The sequence below is a fragment of the Tursiops truncatus genome, chromosome 17, assembly GCF_011762595.2.
Source record: "Tursiops truncatus isolate mTurTru1 chromosome 17, mTurTru1.mat.Y, whole genome shotgun sequence".
Taxonomy (NCBI): domain Eukaryota; kingdom Metazoa; phylum Chordata; class Mammalia; order Artiodactyla; family Delphinidae; genus Tursiops; species Tursiops truncatus.
Genome location: NC_047050.1, coordinates 8,350,670 through 8,371,639, shown reverse-complemented (window position 1 = coordinate 8,371,639; position 20,970 = coordinate 8,350,670). Strand labels below are relative to the sequence as shown.

Genomic DNA, 20,970 nt, shown 5'->3' with positions numbered 1-20,970 from the left:
TATATAATATATAAACATACCATTTTATGAAAGTAACAATATTTATTTAATGTTATTCTTTTCAGTAACTGAAGATAGCTACCATGTAGAAGAGACAGGTGAGATTTTAATTTAATACTATTATTTTTTGCTTAGAATGAGTCTTTTCCTATAAAAGAGCATCATGAGAAAGAGATAACATTAATTTTAATATATTTTATATCAAATATCACAATACATAGTTAATTATTATATAATACATATTATATCACAGGTTTATATGTGTGTGTGTGTGTATATGTATGTATGTGCATACACACACACACACACACATATATATATGAATATAGTTTTTGTGCTTTTGAAAGTCTACTTCCTGAGGATAAATTCCCAGTAGTGGGATTATTAGGTCAAAAGATAGTGTGGGAGTTTGGGATTAGCGGATGCAAACTAGTATATATAGGATGGATAAAGAACAAGGTCCTACTGTAGAGCACAGGGAACTATATTCAATATCCTGTGATAAACCATAGTGGAAAAGAATACAAAAAAGAATGTATATATGTATAACTGAATCACTTTGCTGTACAGCAGAAATTAACACAACATTGTAAACCAGCTATACGTCAATAAAAATAAATAAATAAATAAATAAAATAGGAAAAAAATAGAAACGTAAGAGAACAAAAGATACACTACTCTATACAAAGTGGTAACTAATAAGATCCTACTGTATAGCACAGGGAACTCTACTCAATACTCTGTAATGACCTATATGGGGAAAGAATCTAAAAAAAGAGTGGATATATGTATACGTATAACTGATTCACTTTGTTGTACAGCAGAAACTAACACAACATTGTATTGGGTTGACCAAAAAGTTCGTTTGGGTTTTTTCATAAGATGTTACGGAAGAACCTGAACTATAAATCAACTCTACTCCAATAAAAATTAATTAAAAAAAAGAAAAAAAAGATACTGTATAATTGCATGTTTTGTAGTCTTAAATTAGCAAGTGAGTGAATGGTCAAAATTGTGTATTGTCACATGTCACGTGTCCCCAGAAGGTATGACCACACTGGAGATGGACACACCATCTTCCCATAAGCCTGTGTTGTTGGCCGGTTTTTCTTCCAGTGTTGGAATAGATCCCTCTTTCTGTGCTTAAGGACCACAGGATATTGTTGGCTGGCATTTAGGACCTATATTATTTCAACAATAGGCACCTGTAAACACTAGAATTACATTGCAGTCTGGGGGTACTCAGGTGTTGAGTCCAAGTTACGGACTGGGGATGTGTGTCCTCGCTCAGGCTCACTCAGGCTAGTGCCTGCTGGGTGCCTGGGAGGAGGGTTCCCCTGCACTGCTCTCTCTGTGTCTCTGCCTCACTTTTTGTTTTGTGAATATAGTTGAATTTGCATAAGCTAAATGAGAATATAGCTCCACGATTTTGTGGTTCAATTACACTGATGATGGAGACTTTCTTATTTACCTTTGTATTTGGCATTTAGCACAGTTAGTACCTGTTTGTTTCATGAATGAACGTAAGTTTGAGCATCATTTTGATTTGATTTCTCTCTTTACTAGAAATTGTGCTTGTCTTGTTTTAACTATCAAGTGTAATCCTTTTCTGAGACATATTTGTAATTTCCTAATTGTTTCCTAATTTATAGCTTCACCAGCCTACAGTCAGGATATGGAAGACATAATATATGAACAGGAAAATCCAGGTTCGTGATATATGTTTCTGTTTGAGGCAGTGGCCAAGGTCATTTTCAACCAAGGTTAATGATCACTCTGATACAACATAGAAATCTCTTTATAATACTCAGCCATTTTTGGCTGCCCATATATTATATACATTTCTGAATATAGTTTAATATTACATGAAGAAATGGGGGAAAAGGGGATGTGTTTTTCAGACCACTGTTGGGATTTTGATCTTTGTAGAGAGGATACTGGAAAGAATATTTGGAAATGAATGAGGCAGTATGATTTAGTGGAGCCAAACTGGGTACAAACCCTGCTCCTTCCTATCTTTGTGACTGGAGAGAAAATTATGGAATGTTATTCAGCTTAAATTTTATTAAATAATGATAATACTGTCTATCTTACACATTTGTGAGGTTTAGAATTAATTTGTAAAGATTTTAGAATAGTGTCTAGCAGTGTGTTTGGTTTGTTCAGGTTTGTCAAAAATGTATGTTTTTTCTTTTTAGATTCCAGTGAACCAGTGGTAGATGATGCTGGAAGAATGTATCAACAAGCAGGTATGGACGTTTTCATTAGCTATTAAACATACTTCCAGCTCTATGGCTGCAATGCTCTGTTAACCTGGTGACTTTTCTTTTGATGGGTGAAAGACATAATTTTAACACCTAATACAAGACTTTCTGCTTTGCAGCAAAATTAGATTATTCAAAGAATATCAGTTTTCATATTTCATCTCATCTACCACCACCTCACAACAGAAGAGGATATTAATTCCTAATGTTTCTTTTGAATGTCTTGCTTTATGCCAATCTGAGGAATTTTTTTTGTTTTTGACAACAATGCCTCAGTTTTATTTTATTTTATTTTATTTTATTTTATTTTTTAACGACTTTAGGGGAGTGTAATTCCTTTACAGTGCTGTGTTAGGTTCTGCTTTATAACAAAGTGAATCAGCTATACATATACATATATCCCCATATCCCCTCCCTCTTCTGTCTCTCTCCCACCCTCCCTATCCCACCCCACTAGGTGGTCACAAAGCACCGAGCTGATCTCCCTGTGCTATGCGGCTGCTTCCCACTAGCTAGCTATTTTATATTTGGTAGTGTATATATGTCCATGCCACTCTCTCACTTTGTCCCAGCTTACCCTTCCCCCTCCCCATGTCCTCAAGTCCATTCTCTATGTCTGTATTCCTGTCCTGCCCATAGGTTCTTCAGAACCTTTTTTTTTTTTAGGTTCCATACATATGTTAGCATATGGTATTTGTTTTTCTCTTTCTGACTTACTTCACTCTGTTTGACAGTCTCTAGGTCCATCCACCTCACTACAAATAACTCAATTTCGTTTCCTTTTATGGCTGAGTAATATTGCATTGTATATATATGACACATCTTCTTTATCTATTCATCTGTCAATGGACACTTAGGTTGCTTCCATGTCCTGGCTATTGTAAATAGAGCTGCAATGAACATTGTGGTACATGACTCTTTTTGAATTATGGTTCTCTCAGGGTATATGCCCAGTAGTGGGATTGCTGGGTCGTATGGTAGTTCTATTTTTAGTTTTTTAAGGAACCTCCATACTGTTCTCCATAGTGGCTGTATCAATTTACATTCCCACCAACAGTGCAAGACGGTTCCCTTTTCTCCACACCCTCTCCAGCATTTATTGTTTGTAGACTTTTTTTTTTGCGGTATGCAGCCGTCTCACTGTTGTGGCCTCTCCCGTTGCGGAGTACAGGCTCCGAACGCGCAGGCTCAGTGGCCATGGCTCACGGGCCCAGCCGCTCTGCGGCATGTGGGATCTTCCCAGACCGGGGCACGAACCCGCGTCCCCTGCATCAGCAGGCGGACTCTCAACCACTGCGCCACCAGGGAAGCCCTACTCCGCCATCTTGAAGGTCCCCCTGCCAATCTGAGGAAATTTTATGAAAATAATTTACCTGCCCTTTCCTCTTGTTTTTTGGCCAGAGGCATTTCTCACTGATTGTGCAAACATTAATATTTAAAGGAACAGAATTCTGTATTTGAGATTAAGTTGTGTTTTTTAGCTAAGCAATTACACAGAATGACTCAAGTAATATTGTAATAAGCAATACTTATTAAACAACTGATACTTATTTTGGTTTTACTCTCTTTTTTGCAGATGACGTCACCTACCAAGAGTATGATGAGCAAGGTCTGAAAATGCTTCTTGACCTTAAGTTACCTGCTTGTTTTAAAATCTACTCAGAGTTTGACTGTGAAGTATGGGGAGTAGTATTTTAGCTATAAATATTATACCATAACTTAAAAGATCCAAATGAATGGGTAGTTCTCAAAGAGTTTACTTGGGGAGATTGTCTACCTATTCCAGTGGTTCTGCCATTGCCTAAATTGTTTCTTAAATTCTTTGCAAGGTGCCTTAGGAAGTGGTTACAAATTATTCAAGAAAACACATCTCATTACTTTATAATCATAGCTCTCTTTTAATGAAAAATAAGTCCCATGCTTGAAAGACTACTTTAGTCAGAGTTTAACTACTCTAGCTGCTTCTGCAGATTAATTTTAGTTAAATGAAGATGACTGATCTGCCAGCATGGAGAAAGGTGGAGCAGAACTTCATTCCGGGCTTTCTTCAGCATAAAGAAAATAGTTCTGGCATCAGATTCTGATTTAGACAGTTATAGCTCCTCTTGTTGCCCCAGCACTTCTCATGCTGTTTTATTAAACTCCGTGAAGTAGATTATGTATTCACTACTTCCCAGATGAAAGAAGTAGGTAGGGTTCAGAGAATGTAAGTAATTTTGCATAAGTCCACATGACTAAGAAATGATAAAATACCAATGGTGGATCGTTTTTATTCTTATATCTTCAAAGATGACTCTGTAGAAGGAAAGAAGCCCATTGGGTATAACTGTCTGTGAAACAAGAAGGATGAAGTAATGTGTAGTGCTTGAGTCAGATATGGAGGACTTCCTATGTGCTGGATGGTTTTAGGGCTTGGCTTTCAGTTATGAATAATATAGAGCCTCTACTTCCAAAACATTTGTGGTCTCATGTCAGTTGGTGAATCTCAAGTGAAGAAAATTAGGAAGGGCTGCATGTAGATCTAAGATGCTGATTTATTAATCATGTGATTTTAAAATTTTAGACCCTACCAAGATCACCATCCACAGTGGCTGTTCCTAATGGGATATGAAGGATCCCATTGGAAGAATCCTGCAGTCTATCTCTAGGGACTAATATATTTTTTTTATAACTTGGCCACTACAATTGAATTTAGATTTTTTTTTTTTCAATTTTGAATTTGAAGGAGAAAATAGGAATTTGGAATTTAGAAGTTGCACGTAGATGTGGGATTTGAGATAGTTTTCTCATTTCTGCCAGTCACTGTGGTGCTTTTCTAAATATGCTGGAAAGAACATGTTTGGAATGCAAGTTGCAGACTAGATCTAGAGAATTTTAAAATCAAATTTGCAAGAAGTGTAAATTAGATAAAATGCTAAAAAAGATGTTGTGAAAGTAAAGATATTTTCATAGGAAGAATGTCATAATAAATATAATTTAAAACGTTAACAGGGTAAAAATATGACCTGAGGGGTCATCAGGTTTTGATGAGATACTTTGAATTACCTTGTTATAGAACATAAACTTTTTCAAATCAAATAGATCTAAGAGAACAAAGGATTCTTCATTATGTGCTGAAAAGATACCATTGTGCAGTTCAGGAACCCAGATAGGGAAACCAAGTGACCAAATATATATGTATTATACACACACAGACACACAGACACACACACACACACATATAAAGCTGTAAGTCGGGTGAAAAGAAAACCGTTTTTCAGTCGGAGAACAGAATATATTCTGTATTAAACGTTCCAAATTCTAGGACCTGGAAAACATAAAGCTTGTTAAGGCTGTAGAGGGAACCAGCTTTCCACATAAAAAATGTCCTGGAAAGCATTAAGCCTACATTGGAAACACCTGGCAAATGACAGTGCAGTCTTAACCATCTAATTGATTTGTTTATTCATACACTACATATACTACATATGTATCATGTAGCCTGTGTGCAAAATGTAGGACACTGGGGCAGTTCCAGTGAAGAACACACATGGCTCATATTCTCATGGACTGTGTATTTTAGCAGCGGGGTAGAAATTATACAAATCATTTTAGTTTAGTATTCAGTTACAATTACATTAAGTACTGGTAAGAATGAGCATAGTGTACAACAAGAGTATAAAGTGGCCCTACCTAGTTTGTGGACCAGGGAAGGCTGAAGTATGAGCTGAAGAGTAGAACAATTGACAAGGCCAGGGGAAAGGATGCTGGAACGTAGAATGAAGCTGCTGATGGGAAGATGTGTCTGGAGTGCTGAGCATAAGAGAGACTGGGGCTGAGATTGTGAGATGGTCTGGGTCCAGAGGTCAAGGGCGTTCATCTCCACCTTGGAACACTGTTCTAGGGCAGTGCATTTTGTAAGGATTGATCTGTCTAAAACGTAGCAAATAGATTGGAGAGACAAGAGTAGATGTGGGGAGGGAATTGCTTGGTGGTACAATGGTTAGGATTCCACACTTCCACTGCAGGGAAGCTAAGAATTACACAAGCTGTGCCACGTGGCTTTAAAAAAAAAAAAAATTGTAGATGTGGGGAGACCAGTTAGATTACTGCAGTTATCCAAACTTGATGTTCACTGAGTCACATCTCTGCCAAACGAGGCATCAGAGGAGATGAGTTTTAAGAAAGGGGTGTTCAGCCCACCCAAGTGAGCACTGAAGACCTGCCTTGGATCTCGGGCTATGGAGGCCTCACCGGTAACCTTGGCAAGAACTGTTTGCAGTGGACAGAAGTTGGACAGAGATGATAGTGGTTTAAACCAGGGTGGTGGCAGTGAAGGTGAATGGAAGTGGACAAAGGGGAGAAGTAGAAGATAAAGTTGGTGGGGATGGATGTGCAAGTGTAGCTGGGGAGAGAGAGCAAGGTGTCGGGAACCACATCCACTGTTGTGCTTATGCACCCGGTGGATGGGGTGCTTTTTCCTCAAACGGTGAGACTGGAAAACAGGCTTGGGGCCAGAAGGTCACGAGTACAATCGATACACCCTGATAGTGCCTGTTGAGCCATCCAAGGGGAGATACCAAGTTAGCCGATGGATGGTGTTTGGATCTCAGAAGTCTATTCGTAGTTGAGTTTGAGAATCATCAGAATGTGCATTGTGATTGAAGCCAAAGGCTGAGATCATTTAAGGAGAGAGGAGAGAGCAGGAATAGAGGAGGATCTATGGCTGGACTTTGACAAAAAGCAACATTTAATGCCTGGTAAGAAAAAGGTGATGTGATGAAGGTTGAGAAGGAGAAAGGAAAGACTCAAAGGAGAGTATGGTCACATTGGAGTCCAAGGACAAGGAGCTGCTAGGAGACCTGATACAGTAAAGGCAGGAAGTGTCCATTGGGTTAAATGAGTGCTCTTGGGAGGTCTTAGGGGAGCATTTTCAGGGATGTTATCAGGGCCGGAAGACAGACTGGAGTGGGTTGAGGAGAGGAAGTGAGGAGACAGCATGTGCAAATGACTCTGAAGAAATTAGATTGTGAAATGGAGGAAGGAGAGGACAGGGAGAACCTATGATGGAGAAGAATCTGAAAAAGAATACACACACACACGTATAACTGAATCACTTTGCTATCCATCTGAAACACTGTAAATCAACTATACTTCAATAAAAAATAAAGGACATAATAAATAAATGAATAAAATTAAAGTAACAACAAAAAGAAAAGACTTGTTTATTTGTTTTTCAGTTGATAGACTTGAGCATATTAAATGCAGGCACCGTTCAGGGTGACAGAGTGGGCAAACATTCACTGCTCCTTTGTCTTCCAAATGCCACCAAAAGGATAGAAAATGATCTGTTAAAAATTATACCTTGCTCTACCCGAGCACTAGTAATAATATCTGAAACACAGTAGATGTTCAAATTTTTTTCTTTATTAAATGAACAAGGAGAATATATTTGTAACCATGCTAGAAAAAAAACACAGTTTGCTCTTAGGGTAGCAGAAATTTTCAGGCATTTTGGAAGATGGAAAAATAGGGATCAGGTTGACTAGGAAAGCAGTGAACCAGCCAGGCATGAGGGGAGACGGCAGCCGAGACAAGGGCCTCCTTTGCAGCGGAGCAGAGAGAGATGAGCCTGGACCGTGGTTAAAGTGGTGGATTAAGACCTGCCGCAGAACCCTCTCTCTCTCAGGGACTGGAGGCAGGCCAATTGCCCCAGGTGAAAGATCCGAGCATTGCTCCCTAAGCAAAGTAGAGAATCTGCCTGGTAAAAACTTGGACCCAGAGTGAAAAGCGGGTTGAGCCACGGGTAACTCAGAGCCTCCACTACAGTCACGAAGCAAATAAGAAAATGAAATTCAGTGTCACCCTGGGGTAAACAAATTACTGGATCCAGGTAAACAGTGACTGGGGAGGAACTTTAATTTTCCCCATTTTACAAGAAGGAGGCATATATAATTGCTCCTCTGGCTAAAAGTGGCTGCCCTGCAATTTGAATACCAGGCCTGTTTTACTCCAGACCAAACTCTTCCTGGCTCTACTCTGTAACCTGCCGCTTCCCAGTGACTGAGACCCAGAGGTTCAAAGATAAATTAGACATTGAACCATACCGCAAATGTTGTGTTTTAATGGGAGTGACACAGTGCTCAAGGATTATTTTTTCTGTGTACTTTGCAGCGTTTGAGCCATCGGAAAATGAAGGGACAGAAAATTCAGGTAAGGTATTTGTCTAAGCAGATGTTTCCTGCAAGTCAGCTCCCCTTGTATTTGTGAAAATGAATATAGCTTGTGGAACAAAGGCTCCATAGCACAGGGAGATCAACTCAATGCTTGGGGACCACCTAGAGGGGTGGGATAGGGAATGTGGGAGGGAGGCTCACGAGGGAGGGGATGTGGGGATATATGTATACATATAACTGATTCACTTTGTTATACAGCAGAAACTAACACAACATTGTAAAGCATTTATACTCCAAAAAAGATGTGAAATAAAAAGATAGATTTAGTCAGAAATACAAGACATTCTCAAGTCACCAAGGAAGTCATTGGATCATGTTGATATGTTTATTCCCTGTTTGTGGTGTAAGTTTTATGTCAGCAGGGATAATGCCAGCCGATTGATGTATTCTTTGAATATAATTTAGAAATTAAAGTTGATATTCTAGTGAGTGTCTCTATAAGAAGCCCCAATCTAAAAAGAGCCAAATTTAGGTCTGAGTGGAAATGTTCATTTAAGGACCTAGTGAAGATGAGTTAATGTAAGACATGTTTGCTTTTTTTTAGATAATGCTGTAGATGACTCAAACACAATTTTAGAAGGTAAGTTAATTTTATAGACATGATTTCACTTTTTATATTAAAATGATGTTCATTTCTTCAACAAGCACTTATTACACCTCACTATTTGCTGTCTTTACAGTGCTCAGGGGCTAGGAGGGCAAGAGTGCATAAGAGAGTTGGAATTCTGTTTTCACTGCAGCTGGAACTCTAGTGGCCAAAGAGATGATGAAGTCATTAAAGATTATGAGAAGTGCAGTGATGGAGATAAAACCAGGATCGTGTAGTAGAAAGTAACTTGTTAGGGTGAGGAGGGCCACCCTAAATAGGAGGAGGTGGTCTTGTGAGAAGGAGTTATCCCTAGGCAGAGGGGGGTTGAAATGGTAGGAGTGTAAATTGATATAGCCACTATGGAAAACAGTATGGAGGTTCCTTAAAAAACTAAAAATAGAACTACCGTATGACCCAGCAGTCCCACTACTGGGCATATACCCTGAGAAAACCATAATTCAAAAAGAGACATGAACCACAGTGTTCATAATTGCGTCCTTTACATTGTTACTCAGCTGGTAAAACCTTTTTTTGAACCTGAAGGATTTGTTTCAGAAAAATAAAACCTGTTACATATGTTACATAGTCGTGCTTCGACACGACTTAGATTTCTGAAGTTCATAACAGTTTGCAAAGCTCGTTCCCATATACTGTTTCCATTGTTTCTCACCATAGGCACTGAAGAGGAACCTGGGCAAATAGCATTGTACTTACTTTACAAATGAAGGGCTGAGAGCCTGAGGTGAGGTCAGGTGGCTGCCCGGGTTCCAGCTAGAGTGGCCGGGCTGGTCTTCAATCCAGCATTGGGGCCGGCAGTTGACCCTGGAGTCTGTGTGCTCACAAGGAACATGTCATGGGGAATTTTGCTCATGAGATTAATCTTAGAATTCATTTATGATCCACTGATTGTCAGTTTTCAGATTAAATGTTACTGCTTCTGAGCTTGGTTAGACAAAGTACAGTCAACTGAATTGGAGAAGATGGGGAGGGGGAAGGGGAGAGGAGGAGAGGGGATGCTAGAACTTCCCTCATTGTCCACTTTGCTGCTGGGAGAGACCCCAGCACAGGAGCTGTGGGCCGCTCTGTCTAAGCTGATCATCCTTGGAGCAGGCTGGATGGCACTCAGGTTTTCTCCCACCTCCTACTACTCAGTTCTCTATGGAAAATATAACTGAGTCTGTTTTTTTATTCAATTAGAATTAGAAAATGGAAACTCAGAATCCCTAGAAAGAACTTCATCCAACCCAACCCACATATATTGTTTTATGTAAAAGAACTAACCTCACAATATGCAACTTGGCTTTGCCTTTTTTTGTATTAGAAATACAGTTTTTGTGAAACCATTTCCTCTAAGATCAGGAATAAGACAAGGTTGTCTACTCTCACCGCTATTATTCAACATAGTTTTGGAAGTTTTAGCCACAGCAATCAGAAGAGAAGAAAAAGAAATAAAAGGAATCCAAATGGGAAAATAACAAGTAAAGCTGTCACTGTTTGCAGATGACATGATACCATACATAGAGAATCTAAAGATGCTACCAGAAAATGACTAGAGCTAATCAATTAGTTTGGTAAGGTAGCAGGATACAGAATTAATGCACAGAAATCTCTTGCATTCCTATACACTAATGGTGAAAAATCTGAAAGATTAAGGAAACACTTCCATTTTCCATTGCAACGAAAAGAATAAAATACTTAGGAATAAACCTACCTAAGGAGACAAAAGACCTATATGCAGAAAACTATAAGACACTGATGAAAGAAATTAAAGATGATACAAACAGATGGAGAGATATACCATGTTCATGGATTGGAATAATCAACATTGTGAAAATGACTGTACTACCCAAAGCAATCTACAGATTCAATGCAATCCCTATCAAACTACCAATGGCATTTTTCAGAGAACTAGAACAAAAAACTTCACAATTTGTATGGAAACACAAAAGACACCGAATAGCCAAAGCAATCTTGAGAAAGAAAAACAGAGCTGGAGGAATCAGGTTCCCTAACTTCAGACTATACTACAAAGCTATAGTAATCAAGACAGTATGGTACTGGCACAAAAACAGAAATATAGGTCAGTGGAACAGGATAGAAAGCCCGGAGATAAACCCACGCACATATGGTCACCTTATGATTGATAAAGGAGGCAAGAATATACAGTGGAGAAAAGACAGCCTGTTCAGTAAGTGGTGCTGGGAAAACTGGACAGCTACATGTAAAAGAATGAAATTAGGGCTTCCCTGGTGGCGCAGTGGTTGAGAGTCCGCCTGCCGATGCAGGGGACACGGGTTCGTGCTCTGGTCCAGGAAGATCCCACATGCCGTGGAGTGGCTGGGCCCGTGAGCCATGGCTGCTGAGCCTGCATGTCCAGAGCCTGTGCTCCGCAACAGGAGAGGCCACAACAGTGAGAGGCCCGCGTACCACCAAAAAAAAAAAAAAAAAGAATGAAATTAAAACACTCCCTAACACCATACACAAAAATAAACTCAAAATGGATTAAAGACCTAAATGTAAGGCCAGACACTATAAAACTCTTAGAGGAAAATATAGGCAGAATACTCTATGACATAAATCACAGCAAGATCCTTTTTGACCCACCTCCTAGAGAAATGGAACTAAACACAAAAATAAACAAATGGGACCAAATGAAACTTAAATGCTTTTGCACAGCAAAGGAAGCCATAAACAAGACGAAAAGACAACCCTCTGAATGGGAGAAAATATTTGCAAATGAAGCAACTGACAAAGGATTAATCCCCCAAATATATAAGCAGCTCATGCAGCTCAATATCAAAAAAACAAACAACCCAATCCAAAAATGGGTAGAAGACCTAAACAGATATTTCTCCAAAGAAAATATACAGATTGCCAACAAACACATGAAAGGATGCTCAACATCACTAATCATTAGAGAAATGCAAATCAAAACTACAATGAGATATCACCTCACACCAGTCAGAATGGCTATCATCAAAAAATCTACAAACAATAGGGCTTCCCTGGTGGCGCGGTGGTTGAGAGTCCGCCTGCTGATGCAGGGGACACGGGTTCGTGCCCCGGTCCGGGAAGATCCCACATGCCGTGGAGTGGCTGGGCCCGTGAGCCATGGCCACTGAGCCTGCGCGTCTGGAGCCTGTGCTCCACAACGGGAGAGGCCACAACAGTGAGAGGCCCGCGTACCACAAAAAAAAAAAAAAAAAAAAAAACTACAAACAATAAATGCTGGAGAGGGTGTGGAGAAAAGGGATCCCTCTTGCACTGTTGGTGGGAATGTAAATTGATACATCCACTATGGAGAACACTATGGAGGTTCCTTAAAAAACTAAGTAGGACTACCATACGACTCAGCAATCCTACTACTGGGCATATACCCCGAGAAAACCATAATTCAAAAAGAGTCATGTACCACAATGTTCACTGCAGCTCTATTTGCAATAGCCAGGACATGGAAGCAACCTAAGTGTCCATCGACAGATGAATGGATAAAGAAGATGTGGCACATATATACAATGGAATATTACTCAGCCATAAAAAGAAACGAAACTGAGTTATTTGTAGTGAGGTGGATGGACCTAGAGTCTGTCATACGAAGTGAAGTAAGTCAGAAAGAGCAAAACAAATATCGTATGCTAACACATACTTATGGAATCTAAAAAAAAAAAGGTTCTGAAGAACCTATGGGCAGGACAGGAATACAGACATAGAGAATGGACTTGAGGACATGGGGAGGGGAAAGGGTAAGCTGGGACAAAGAGTGGCATGGACATATATACACTACCAAATGTAAAATAGATAGCTAGTGGGAAGCAGCCGCATAGCACAGGGAGATCAGCTCGGTGCTTTGTGACCACCTAGAGGGGTGAGCTAGGGAGGTTGGGAGGGAGACGCAAGAGGGAGGAGATATGGGGATGTATGTATATGTATAGATGATTCACTTTGTTTTAAAGCAGGAACTAACACACCGTTGTAAAGAAATTATACTCCAATAAAAACGTTAAAAGCATTAGGGATGAACTGAAAAAAAAATACAGTTTTTTCCTAACCTTTTGATCAGCCAGTAGAGGGCGTAACAGAGGCTGCTCAGGGAATTCCTTCTGCTGGGCAGTGGGGCTCTGGATTGTGCGCCTCTGGCCCAGCCCGCAGCTTCTATGTTCCTGCGGCACTTGAGTGCACAGCGAGAGGAGTCTTGTCATCGTCACTCGCCCACCAAACTTCTCTTCCCTTGTCTTCCCCCATCTTGGCTGGTTGCATCAATAAGTCCTCGGGTTCCCAAACCAGAAATGTGGGTGTTGTGTCCTCTCCCCGTCTCTCTATAGCTAATCCCAAGTCCTGTTGAATAGTCTCCTTAAACATTTCTCAAATTTATTCTTTCCTCTGAAGCTCTGGTAATCTAGTTCAGCCCCTCATCAACTTCCTGGACAATGGCTGTAGCCTGCTAGCTAGTCTTCTTAACTCCACGCTTGTCGCCTTCAAATCCATCTTTCACAGTGTCGCTAGGATGAGTTCTTCAGAAGTACACATCTGGCTATGTCAGTCCTGTGCTTAAACCCTTCTGTGTCAGTAAGGTTACTTTCTGCTGCAGGTAACAGAAAACTGAATTTGAATTGGCTTAAGCAGTAAAGAGATGGGACAGATCATTTGGGGCCTTGGAGGACCTAGTAAGGAATTTGGATTTTTTTCTGAGTACAGTCAGAATCTATGGAAATACTTGTGAGATATGACATAATCTGATTTATGTTTTGAAAGATTACTTGTATCTTAGAGAATGGATTGGATGGAGCGAGAAGGGAAGCAGGGGCCACCCTGTTAGGAAATTATTGAGTCCTAATCCAGAGAAGGGATCATGGTGGCCTGGAGGAAGACCATGAAGTGGAAATGGAGGGGCAAGTTTTAAACTTGAAATGTATTTTAGAATTACAGCTGATGGAACTTCCTGATGGTGGTGAAGTAAAGAGGAATAAAGGGGCCTTTGGTTTGCTTTGAATAACTGTTGGATGTTAGGGCTGTTTACTGAGAAGAAATGATATTCTTTCCTGGTTTAGGGAAGAAAATCAAAGATTCCATATTAGGTATTTTATGTTCAGGAATTATGTGAGATGCCCAGGTGGAGGCGTCAAGTAGGGAGTCGGATATGCCAATCTGAGCTCGATGGGTGAGATGCCCAGGTGGAGACGTCAAGTAGGGAGTCGGATATGCCAATCTGAGCTCGATGGGTGAGATGCCCAGGTGGAGGCGTCAAGTAGGGAGTCGGATATGCCAATCTGAGCCAGATGGGTGAGATACCCAGGTGGAGGCGTCAAGTAGGGAGTCGGATATGCCAGTCTGAGCTCGATGGGTGAGATGCCCAGGTGGAGGCGTCAAGTAGGGAGTCGGATATGCCAATCTGAGCTCGATGGGTGAGATGCCCAGGTGGAGGCGTCAAGTAGGGATTGGATATGCCAATCTGAGCCCGATGGGTGAGATGCCCAGGTGGAGGCGTCAAGTAGGGAGTTGGATATGCCAATCTGAGCTAGATGGGTGAGATGCCCAGGTGGAGGCGTCAAGTAGGGAGTCGGATATGCCAATCTGAGCCCGATGGGTGAGATGCCCAGGTGGAGGCGTCAAGCAGGGAGTCGGATATGCCAATCTGAGCTCGATGGGTGAGATCTGAGATGGATGTGAATGCTTGGAGCCATCCCCATGGAGATGGCGCCAATTCCATGGAAATAGATCATTTTGGAGGTGAGTGCAGAGGGAGTAGACCAGCAGTTCCAGAACTGAGCTCTAAGGAATCCCAACATTGTGACGTTTGAGGGAGCATGCATAGCCAGTGAGAAAACCAGCAGGGAAGGATGGGAAAGAGCAGAAGGAAGGGAGAGTATGTTCTGTGCTACTGCCACTGGAATTTCAGGACTTGCAAAGCATCGATCGCATTTGGCAATGTGGAGAATGTCGGTGATCTCAGCAAAAGCTATTTGAGTAGATTGATGGGGGTCAAAGCCATACTGAAGTGGGTTTACAAAGTCCTGGAGTAAGACAAAGTAGGCTCTATCAATAGGCAATACTTTCAGGTTGTGCTAATATAACGAATTATTTCTTTTAAAAAATCTTGTTATATCATTACCAAAATACATTTCAGATAAGTTTGTTAAATGTACATTTTCTCAGAACAAATTTGGATGAAAATTTGTCACAGTAATAATGTCTCTCAGTATAACATCAGGGATGAAAATAACAACGGATGTGGTTAATACTTTACGATGCATACAAGTTTTTCAAATATACCTAAAATGACAAAAGTAAAAGAAGTTCTGAGAAAAATATTGGTCAAGTTGGTAAAGTGCTAACATGTCTCTAGATTATTAAGAACCAAATAAATAGGCAAACCGTGAACAAGCCAGTCACAACACCGAAAGCTAGTGAACATTCATGGTGCTGCCACTAGGAGAAGGAACTCTTCCAGAAGCGTAACAGGGGTCAGGGAGAATATGTGTGATAGTTTTCTGTTTCCTTTTTACTTTTATCTAAAATATTTCCAACTGTTTTGAGCATGTATCATTCTTAAAATTAGAAGCAAAGTAATGCAAGAAGAAAAATGATTAAAATAGCTGCATAAATATTTTGAGTTTTAGAAAATGCTAATAAAAATTCCTCCTTTTGACCAAAGCCTGTTAAAAATCTTGAGCAAAGGGAAAGCAGATACAATCTTACCTCTCGATTACGGTAATGTTACAGGGGTTGGTAGGGATGAAGATGTAAATATGTGATGTAATTTTATAGAGTGAATCAAGTCAGTATATCATTATACTGTTGAGTGGGGAGGCTTACAGTTTCTTTAGTTGTAAGTAGGTTGAAGTAGCCAAGGAAAAAGACTAGATGTTAACCTTCATATCCACATTTCTGGCTAGTTTTAGAATATGTTAACCTTGAGTATTATTTTTCAAAAACAAGTTTATTAAAGATAGTGATATATTTTTAAGATTCGGTTTCAATTTGACTTTTTGTGCCATTAAGAAGAAATGAGATGCTTTAAATGTCTTTCTTCAGCTTTCTTGTCAAGTCTGATGCAAAATTGTGGTGAAAACTTAGGTTTTAGTTCATATCTCCTTTGCCAGACTGAGTTTTGAGGTCAGTCAGTTAGGCAGATAATGTTTTAAAGCCTGTAGTTCAGGACAGTTGAGAAATATACAACATTTTACAAAGTTATAGCTAATTTTTCTGTGTTGGGATGGTGGAAAAACCTAATGTTTTATGATAATTGCAGTTGAACACCCAAAAAAGTCTGTAAAAATGATCACTGTAACTTAAAGATCAGTGGTCTGTATTTTAAATACTGGTCAGCAATCTGTAATTCAGTGTTTTATGATTTATTTATTTTAGAGGTGCACGTGCCCCATGCGGAGGAACAGCGAGAAGTACCACCAGGTATGGATTTTGTCATATGTATCGCTTTTTCCTTTTTTGTTTAAAAGATGCTGCTGATACACTAGTTGGAATAATTCTATGAAGAGTAGAATTCCTGAGAGAGGAGGATTAATTATACCTAAATTTAAAAAGAAACTGTTCCGTGTTTTCGTCAGTTGAGCCAAAGTAATGGGAAATAAACATCAGACTGAGTCTAGTACATATTTGTTGAGCTAGACTTTGAGGAGTACTCATGATCAAAGTACTGTATGGTTGTTGCCATTATAGATGGTGCTAGTAGTGGAAGTTAGGCTTTTTTTTTTTTCCTTTTGTCCTGATTGACAGGCTATCTGATGGAGGATGTGGAATCAGACTTGCCTTCAGATAAAAGATTAATAGTGTTTAAATTAGTGACATTGGCCCTCCTCCTCCCCCGTCTTCCCCGAGAGCACCCTTGTGCCCTGCGTGACCCAGGCAGTCCTTCCTGCCAGCCCACTGTGTTACACCCTCTGCTTTTTCCTCCCTTCCCCCGTATGTCCCTTTCATCATCAGTGAGTTTAAACTCATCATCAGTGAGTTCAACCAAGGCCTGTGCTTTCAGATGCGTTTCAGAGATGACATTAACCATACCTGCAGTCGGAAATTAACATAGAAACCTCTTGCTTTCAAAGTGGGAAAAAAATGTTTCATTAGGAGAGGATTTTCCAACACCTCTTTCCCAAATGTATGTCTTCTTGTCTCTCTGTTTTATTTCCATTTGTTTTCTTTCTGTGTCATTTATTGGTTCAATTTTTACTCACGGTTTTCACATGATGCTTAATGTGAATTCTGTAGCAATGATGTACATTCGTATTACTGATTTTGGTAGAAATAATTGTGCCTTCCAAAATTTAGTGAAATACTAAATTTCAAGAGGAAAACAACCTTTTCTAATCGAAGAGTGTTTTTAGTTACACCACAGCTCATATTTGCTTATTTACCAGTTGGGATGTTGTAGATTTTGATAGTTGTGGTGTGTTGTACATTTAAAATATATACGAATACTAAAGGAGCTGCATTGTTGGTATTGTGATATGAGTGAGAAAAGAAATCCATGGAGAAATTGATCTTTTACAAGATGACTACTGGGCATATGAGTATATTTTGTGTTTGGGAAAGATGCACAGAGCAGGGAAGGTTGATGTTTCTGCCCTGCTTCTGTAATTTCCTCTTCGTTGTTGAGCAATGCTTCACAGAGTGCCTTGTTTCTAACCTGAGGATGCAGGGCAGGTTACTGAATTTGCATTTCGATTACTGTCCATTCCTCTCAAGAAAATTGTTTTCTAAGTATTCCTAAAAATAACGAGTTTCTGCAACACTGACTTTTTTCTAGTTATAGTTGATATTTTTTAATATTTACCTGACTTGAATGAAGGTATGAAACGTAATAATATTTTCTGACCAAAAAGTTCTGTGCTTCTACTTTGGTGTTTTATAAATGCAGTCCAAGAATTTCCTTGGAACATAAATACAAAATACTAAGTGGTTGGGGGGCTGGAATAAGGTGCCTTTTTTGATGAGATGTTTAACAGCTGAAGTAAATGAAAATGAAGATTGGATTCATATTTCCTGACACATAACGAGCTCTCAGTAAATGGTGGCCGTGGCTCTTGTTGTTTAGTAGTTAATTAGCCTGATCTCTGAGCTGGATCAAGAGAAGCTAAATTCTGAGAGCCCTGATCAAGGAGTTGGAACCTGTCAGTCGTAATGCATTTGTCTTACATTCTGGTGTCATAAAAATTTGAGTGATGCACTGCACGGCTGTAGTTTGACCTTCACCAAAGAGGATGTGAGGCGGAGGGTCAGCAGTAATTATTTGTAATGATTGCACTGGGTTTGCTTATCTCCTATTCTTAGTCTTACTTTATATTACATTTTTTAAATTATTCAATCTTACAAAAGAATAATATTCATAAATCGGTCTCTATTTTGTACAATAAGGTGACTGCTTTTGCAACAGTGTTGAATTATGTGATGCAGGAACTGAGGAAACAATCGTGGGACCCATTTCCTTACTACCTTTCAATCTTTAAAATTCCTTATTCAGTGGAATACGCAAACTGAGGCCCTCTGCAAAATGCTGGGTATCGGTTTTTCCTGGCCCTCGGAATCTAACTGATGATTACTTTGCCTTCCCCGATCTTTCTACGACTAGGTTATACAATCTTAATATTGCGTATTAAAGTTCATAGTAACATACTCATCGCTGTGATAATCCCATCCTGTGGGTGTACAGCTGGGGATAGCAACCAATACGGCGTCATTAACTTCTCAGAGTGGTACACAGGGCAGCACCCAGAGGAGGGGGAACTAACCCGACTTTGGGGCCTGGAGTGCAAGCGTAAGGCAAGGCCTCCCACGTGTGGTCGTGCTGGAGCAGAGCCTTGAGGAGCTGCTGGAAGTGAAGGAGCTGGCACGTCGGGGGTGGGCACGGCAAGTGCGTGCAGCACAAAGTCCAAGGTGGTGTGCCAGGTACAGGTGTAAGTAGACAGTGTGGACGGGCAGGCGGCGCTTCTCCGAGGATCCCGTAAACGATGTTTGCGAATTTGAACGTGGGCCTGAAAGTGCAGGGAAGCAGCAGAAAAATTCCAAGCCGGGTAGTCGTGTGATCAGATACAGATTTGAACAGAGGAGGTCCTGTGGGGAGGTGGAGACCAGTCAGGGGGCAGATGTGTTCATCTAAGCAGAAGTGGTGGGACCTGGAACTGGTGGCAGGGACGCAGAGCAGGGACGGATTTCACGGACCCTGGTGGTGGAGGTAATTTGGTGGGAGAGGGGCTGGTTGAGGGCGAAGAGTCGAGCTTGATTCCTGTGCTTCTGGCTTGAATGGATGAATGATGGAACCTTAATGCAGATACAGAAGGCGAGAGGAACAGAGGGTAGCAGAGACCACTGGCCTGAATTTGGAGACTCTGGGTTTGCAACTTGGTGGACTACTTCTGAGTGGAGACTTCAAATATGTAGGGGCATAACTTGAGTCATTCAGAACTGTAACTGAGCTTTTACGTTGTTTGCCTTGTTATTCTTTGAATAAGTTCCCAGGGTCTCCAGGATTTTTGATTGCACAGGTTACAGAAGTGCTTATTCCTCACAATCCAGCTAACGGTTAAATTCTAAGAGAACCTAAGGTCAAACCCATCTTTTAAAACTCTTTCTGTTGAGGTGTAATTTACACACAGGGAGGTGCTCACATGTTGAGGGTACAGTTTGATGGACTTGTACGTGTGATACATTCTTGTACCCACTACGCAGAGTTCTTCCAGCCCCTGGAGGTCTCTCCCTCTCCCCTCCCCCAGTAACGTGCCCACAAATGATAACTACTGTTCTGATCCGTGTCATCATAGATTGATCTGCCCGTCTTTGAATTTGATTGAATAGAACCGCAAGTAAACACACACACATATATATACTCTCCTTTTGTGACTGGTTTCTGTTGCTCATCATTATGACTGTGAGTTTCATCCAGTTTGATATTTATAGTTATTGGTTTTATCACTGCTATTTACTGTAATATTCCATTTAAAATTCCATTCTGTGTTTATGGCTGCAGGGACTATTTCTAGTTTGGGGCTGTTATGAAGAAAGCGGCTGTGAATATTCTTATACATGTCTTTTGGTAGACAAACATTCATTTCCGTTGGATGCACAAAAGTATACGTATAATTTCCAGTTCCTTCTCATTAGCACGAAATAATTCTGCTTACATAAAAATTTCTGGTTACACACATACACGTATGCACACATGTAGACAGATACATAGGGAAGGAAGGAAGGGAGGGAGGAAGGAAGGATCACAATCCAGCTTTAGAAATTATATCAGAATTTGGGCCTTTATGTGCACAAACGCCTTTTTTACTCTAATTGTAACATAGATCCAGTGCTGTGGTAGTAAAATAAATCAGACACTAGAGTTCGGAATAAGAAAATATTTGTTGAAAGTTGGACAGGAATGAATTTTACTTCTTTTAAAATAGTGTATACTTTTTTTACCAACCACTTATATCTTCAATAACATTAAAATTGATATAAGATTATTAAAGTAATATATTTTAACTGCAACTTCAGTATTCTCTTGCCCCTTGAAAATCCTTCCTATATTTGTGTTTCAAATGCCATGCTAGACTTCCCCCCCCCATTGCATTTCTTTTTAATACAGTGAAAACATTGATGGGAGAAATTTAATTTAATTTGTATTTCGCAAAAGACTGACATTTTTAAATTCAGTTGTAATTCTCAGATGCTCTAGAGAACCTCTGATTTTCATTAGCTTTGCAATGAAAGCAGTAGGAACTACTTTCATAGTAGTAGGGCCCCCAGGGACTACTCTAGGTAGTGAATCATTCTGTTACCCTGTTGCTGTTAAAAACAACAACAATACAAAAAAAAAAAAAAAGCATTTACTTCTGTTGCTGGGTTTTTTAAAAGTAGAGTAAAAATGAAGCAGTTTCGCAGTCTATGTCTAGTTGGTCCTTTA

General features: G+C 40.0%; 1 protein-coding gene across 24 annotated transcripts in view; it reads left to right on the top strand.

Moving 5' to 3' along the window:
- ASPH (aspartate beta-hydroxylase) overlaps window positions 1–20,970 on the top strand; it is a 418,870-nt gene that overhangs the window by 73,589 nt on the left and 324,311 nt on the right. For all 24 annotated transcript variants that reach the window (XR_012327192.1, XR_012327191.1, XR_012327194.1 and 21 more), the window contains 7 exons: window positions 66–98; window positions 1,653–1,709; window positions 2,199–2,249; window positions 3,841–3,873; window positions 8,418–8,456; window positions 9,024–9,059; window positions 16,434–16,478. Coding sequence is in view for 8 of the 24 variants with exons in the window: in XM_033843144.2 (XP_033699035.1) it covers window positions 66–98; window positions 1,653–1,709; window positions 2,199–2,249; window positions 3,841–3,873; window positions 8,418–8,456; window positions 9,024–9,059; window positions 16,434–16,478 (294 nt within the window). In the remaining 16 variants the exon portion in view is untranslated. The remainder of the gene's footprint in view (window positions 1–65; window positions 99–1,652; window positions 1,710–2,198; window positions 2,250–3,840; window positions 3,874–8,417; window positions 8,457–9,023; window positions 9,060–16,433; window positions 16,479–20,970) is intronic.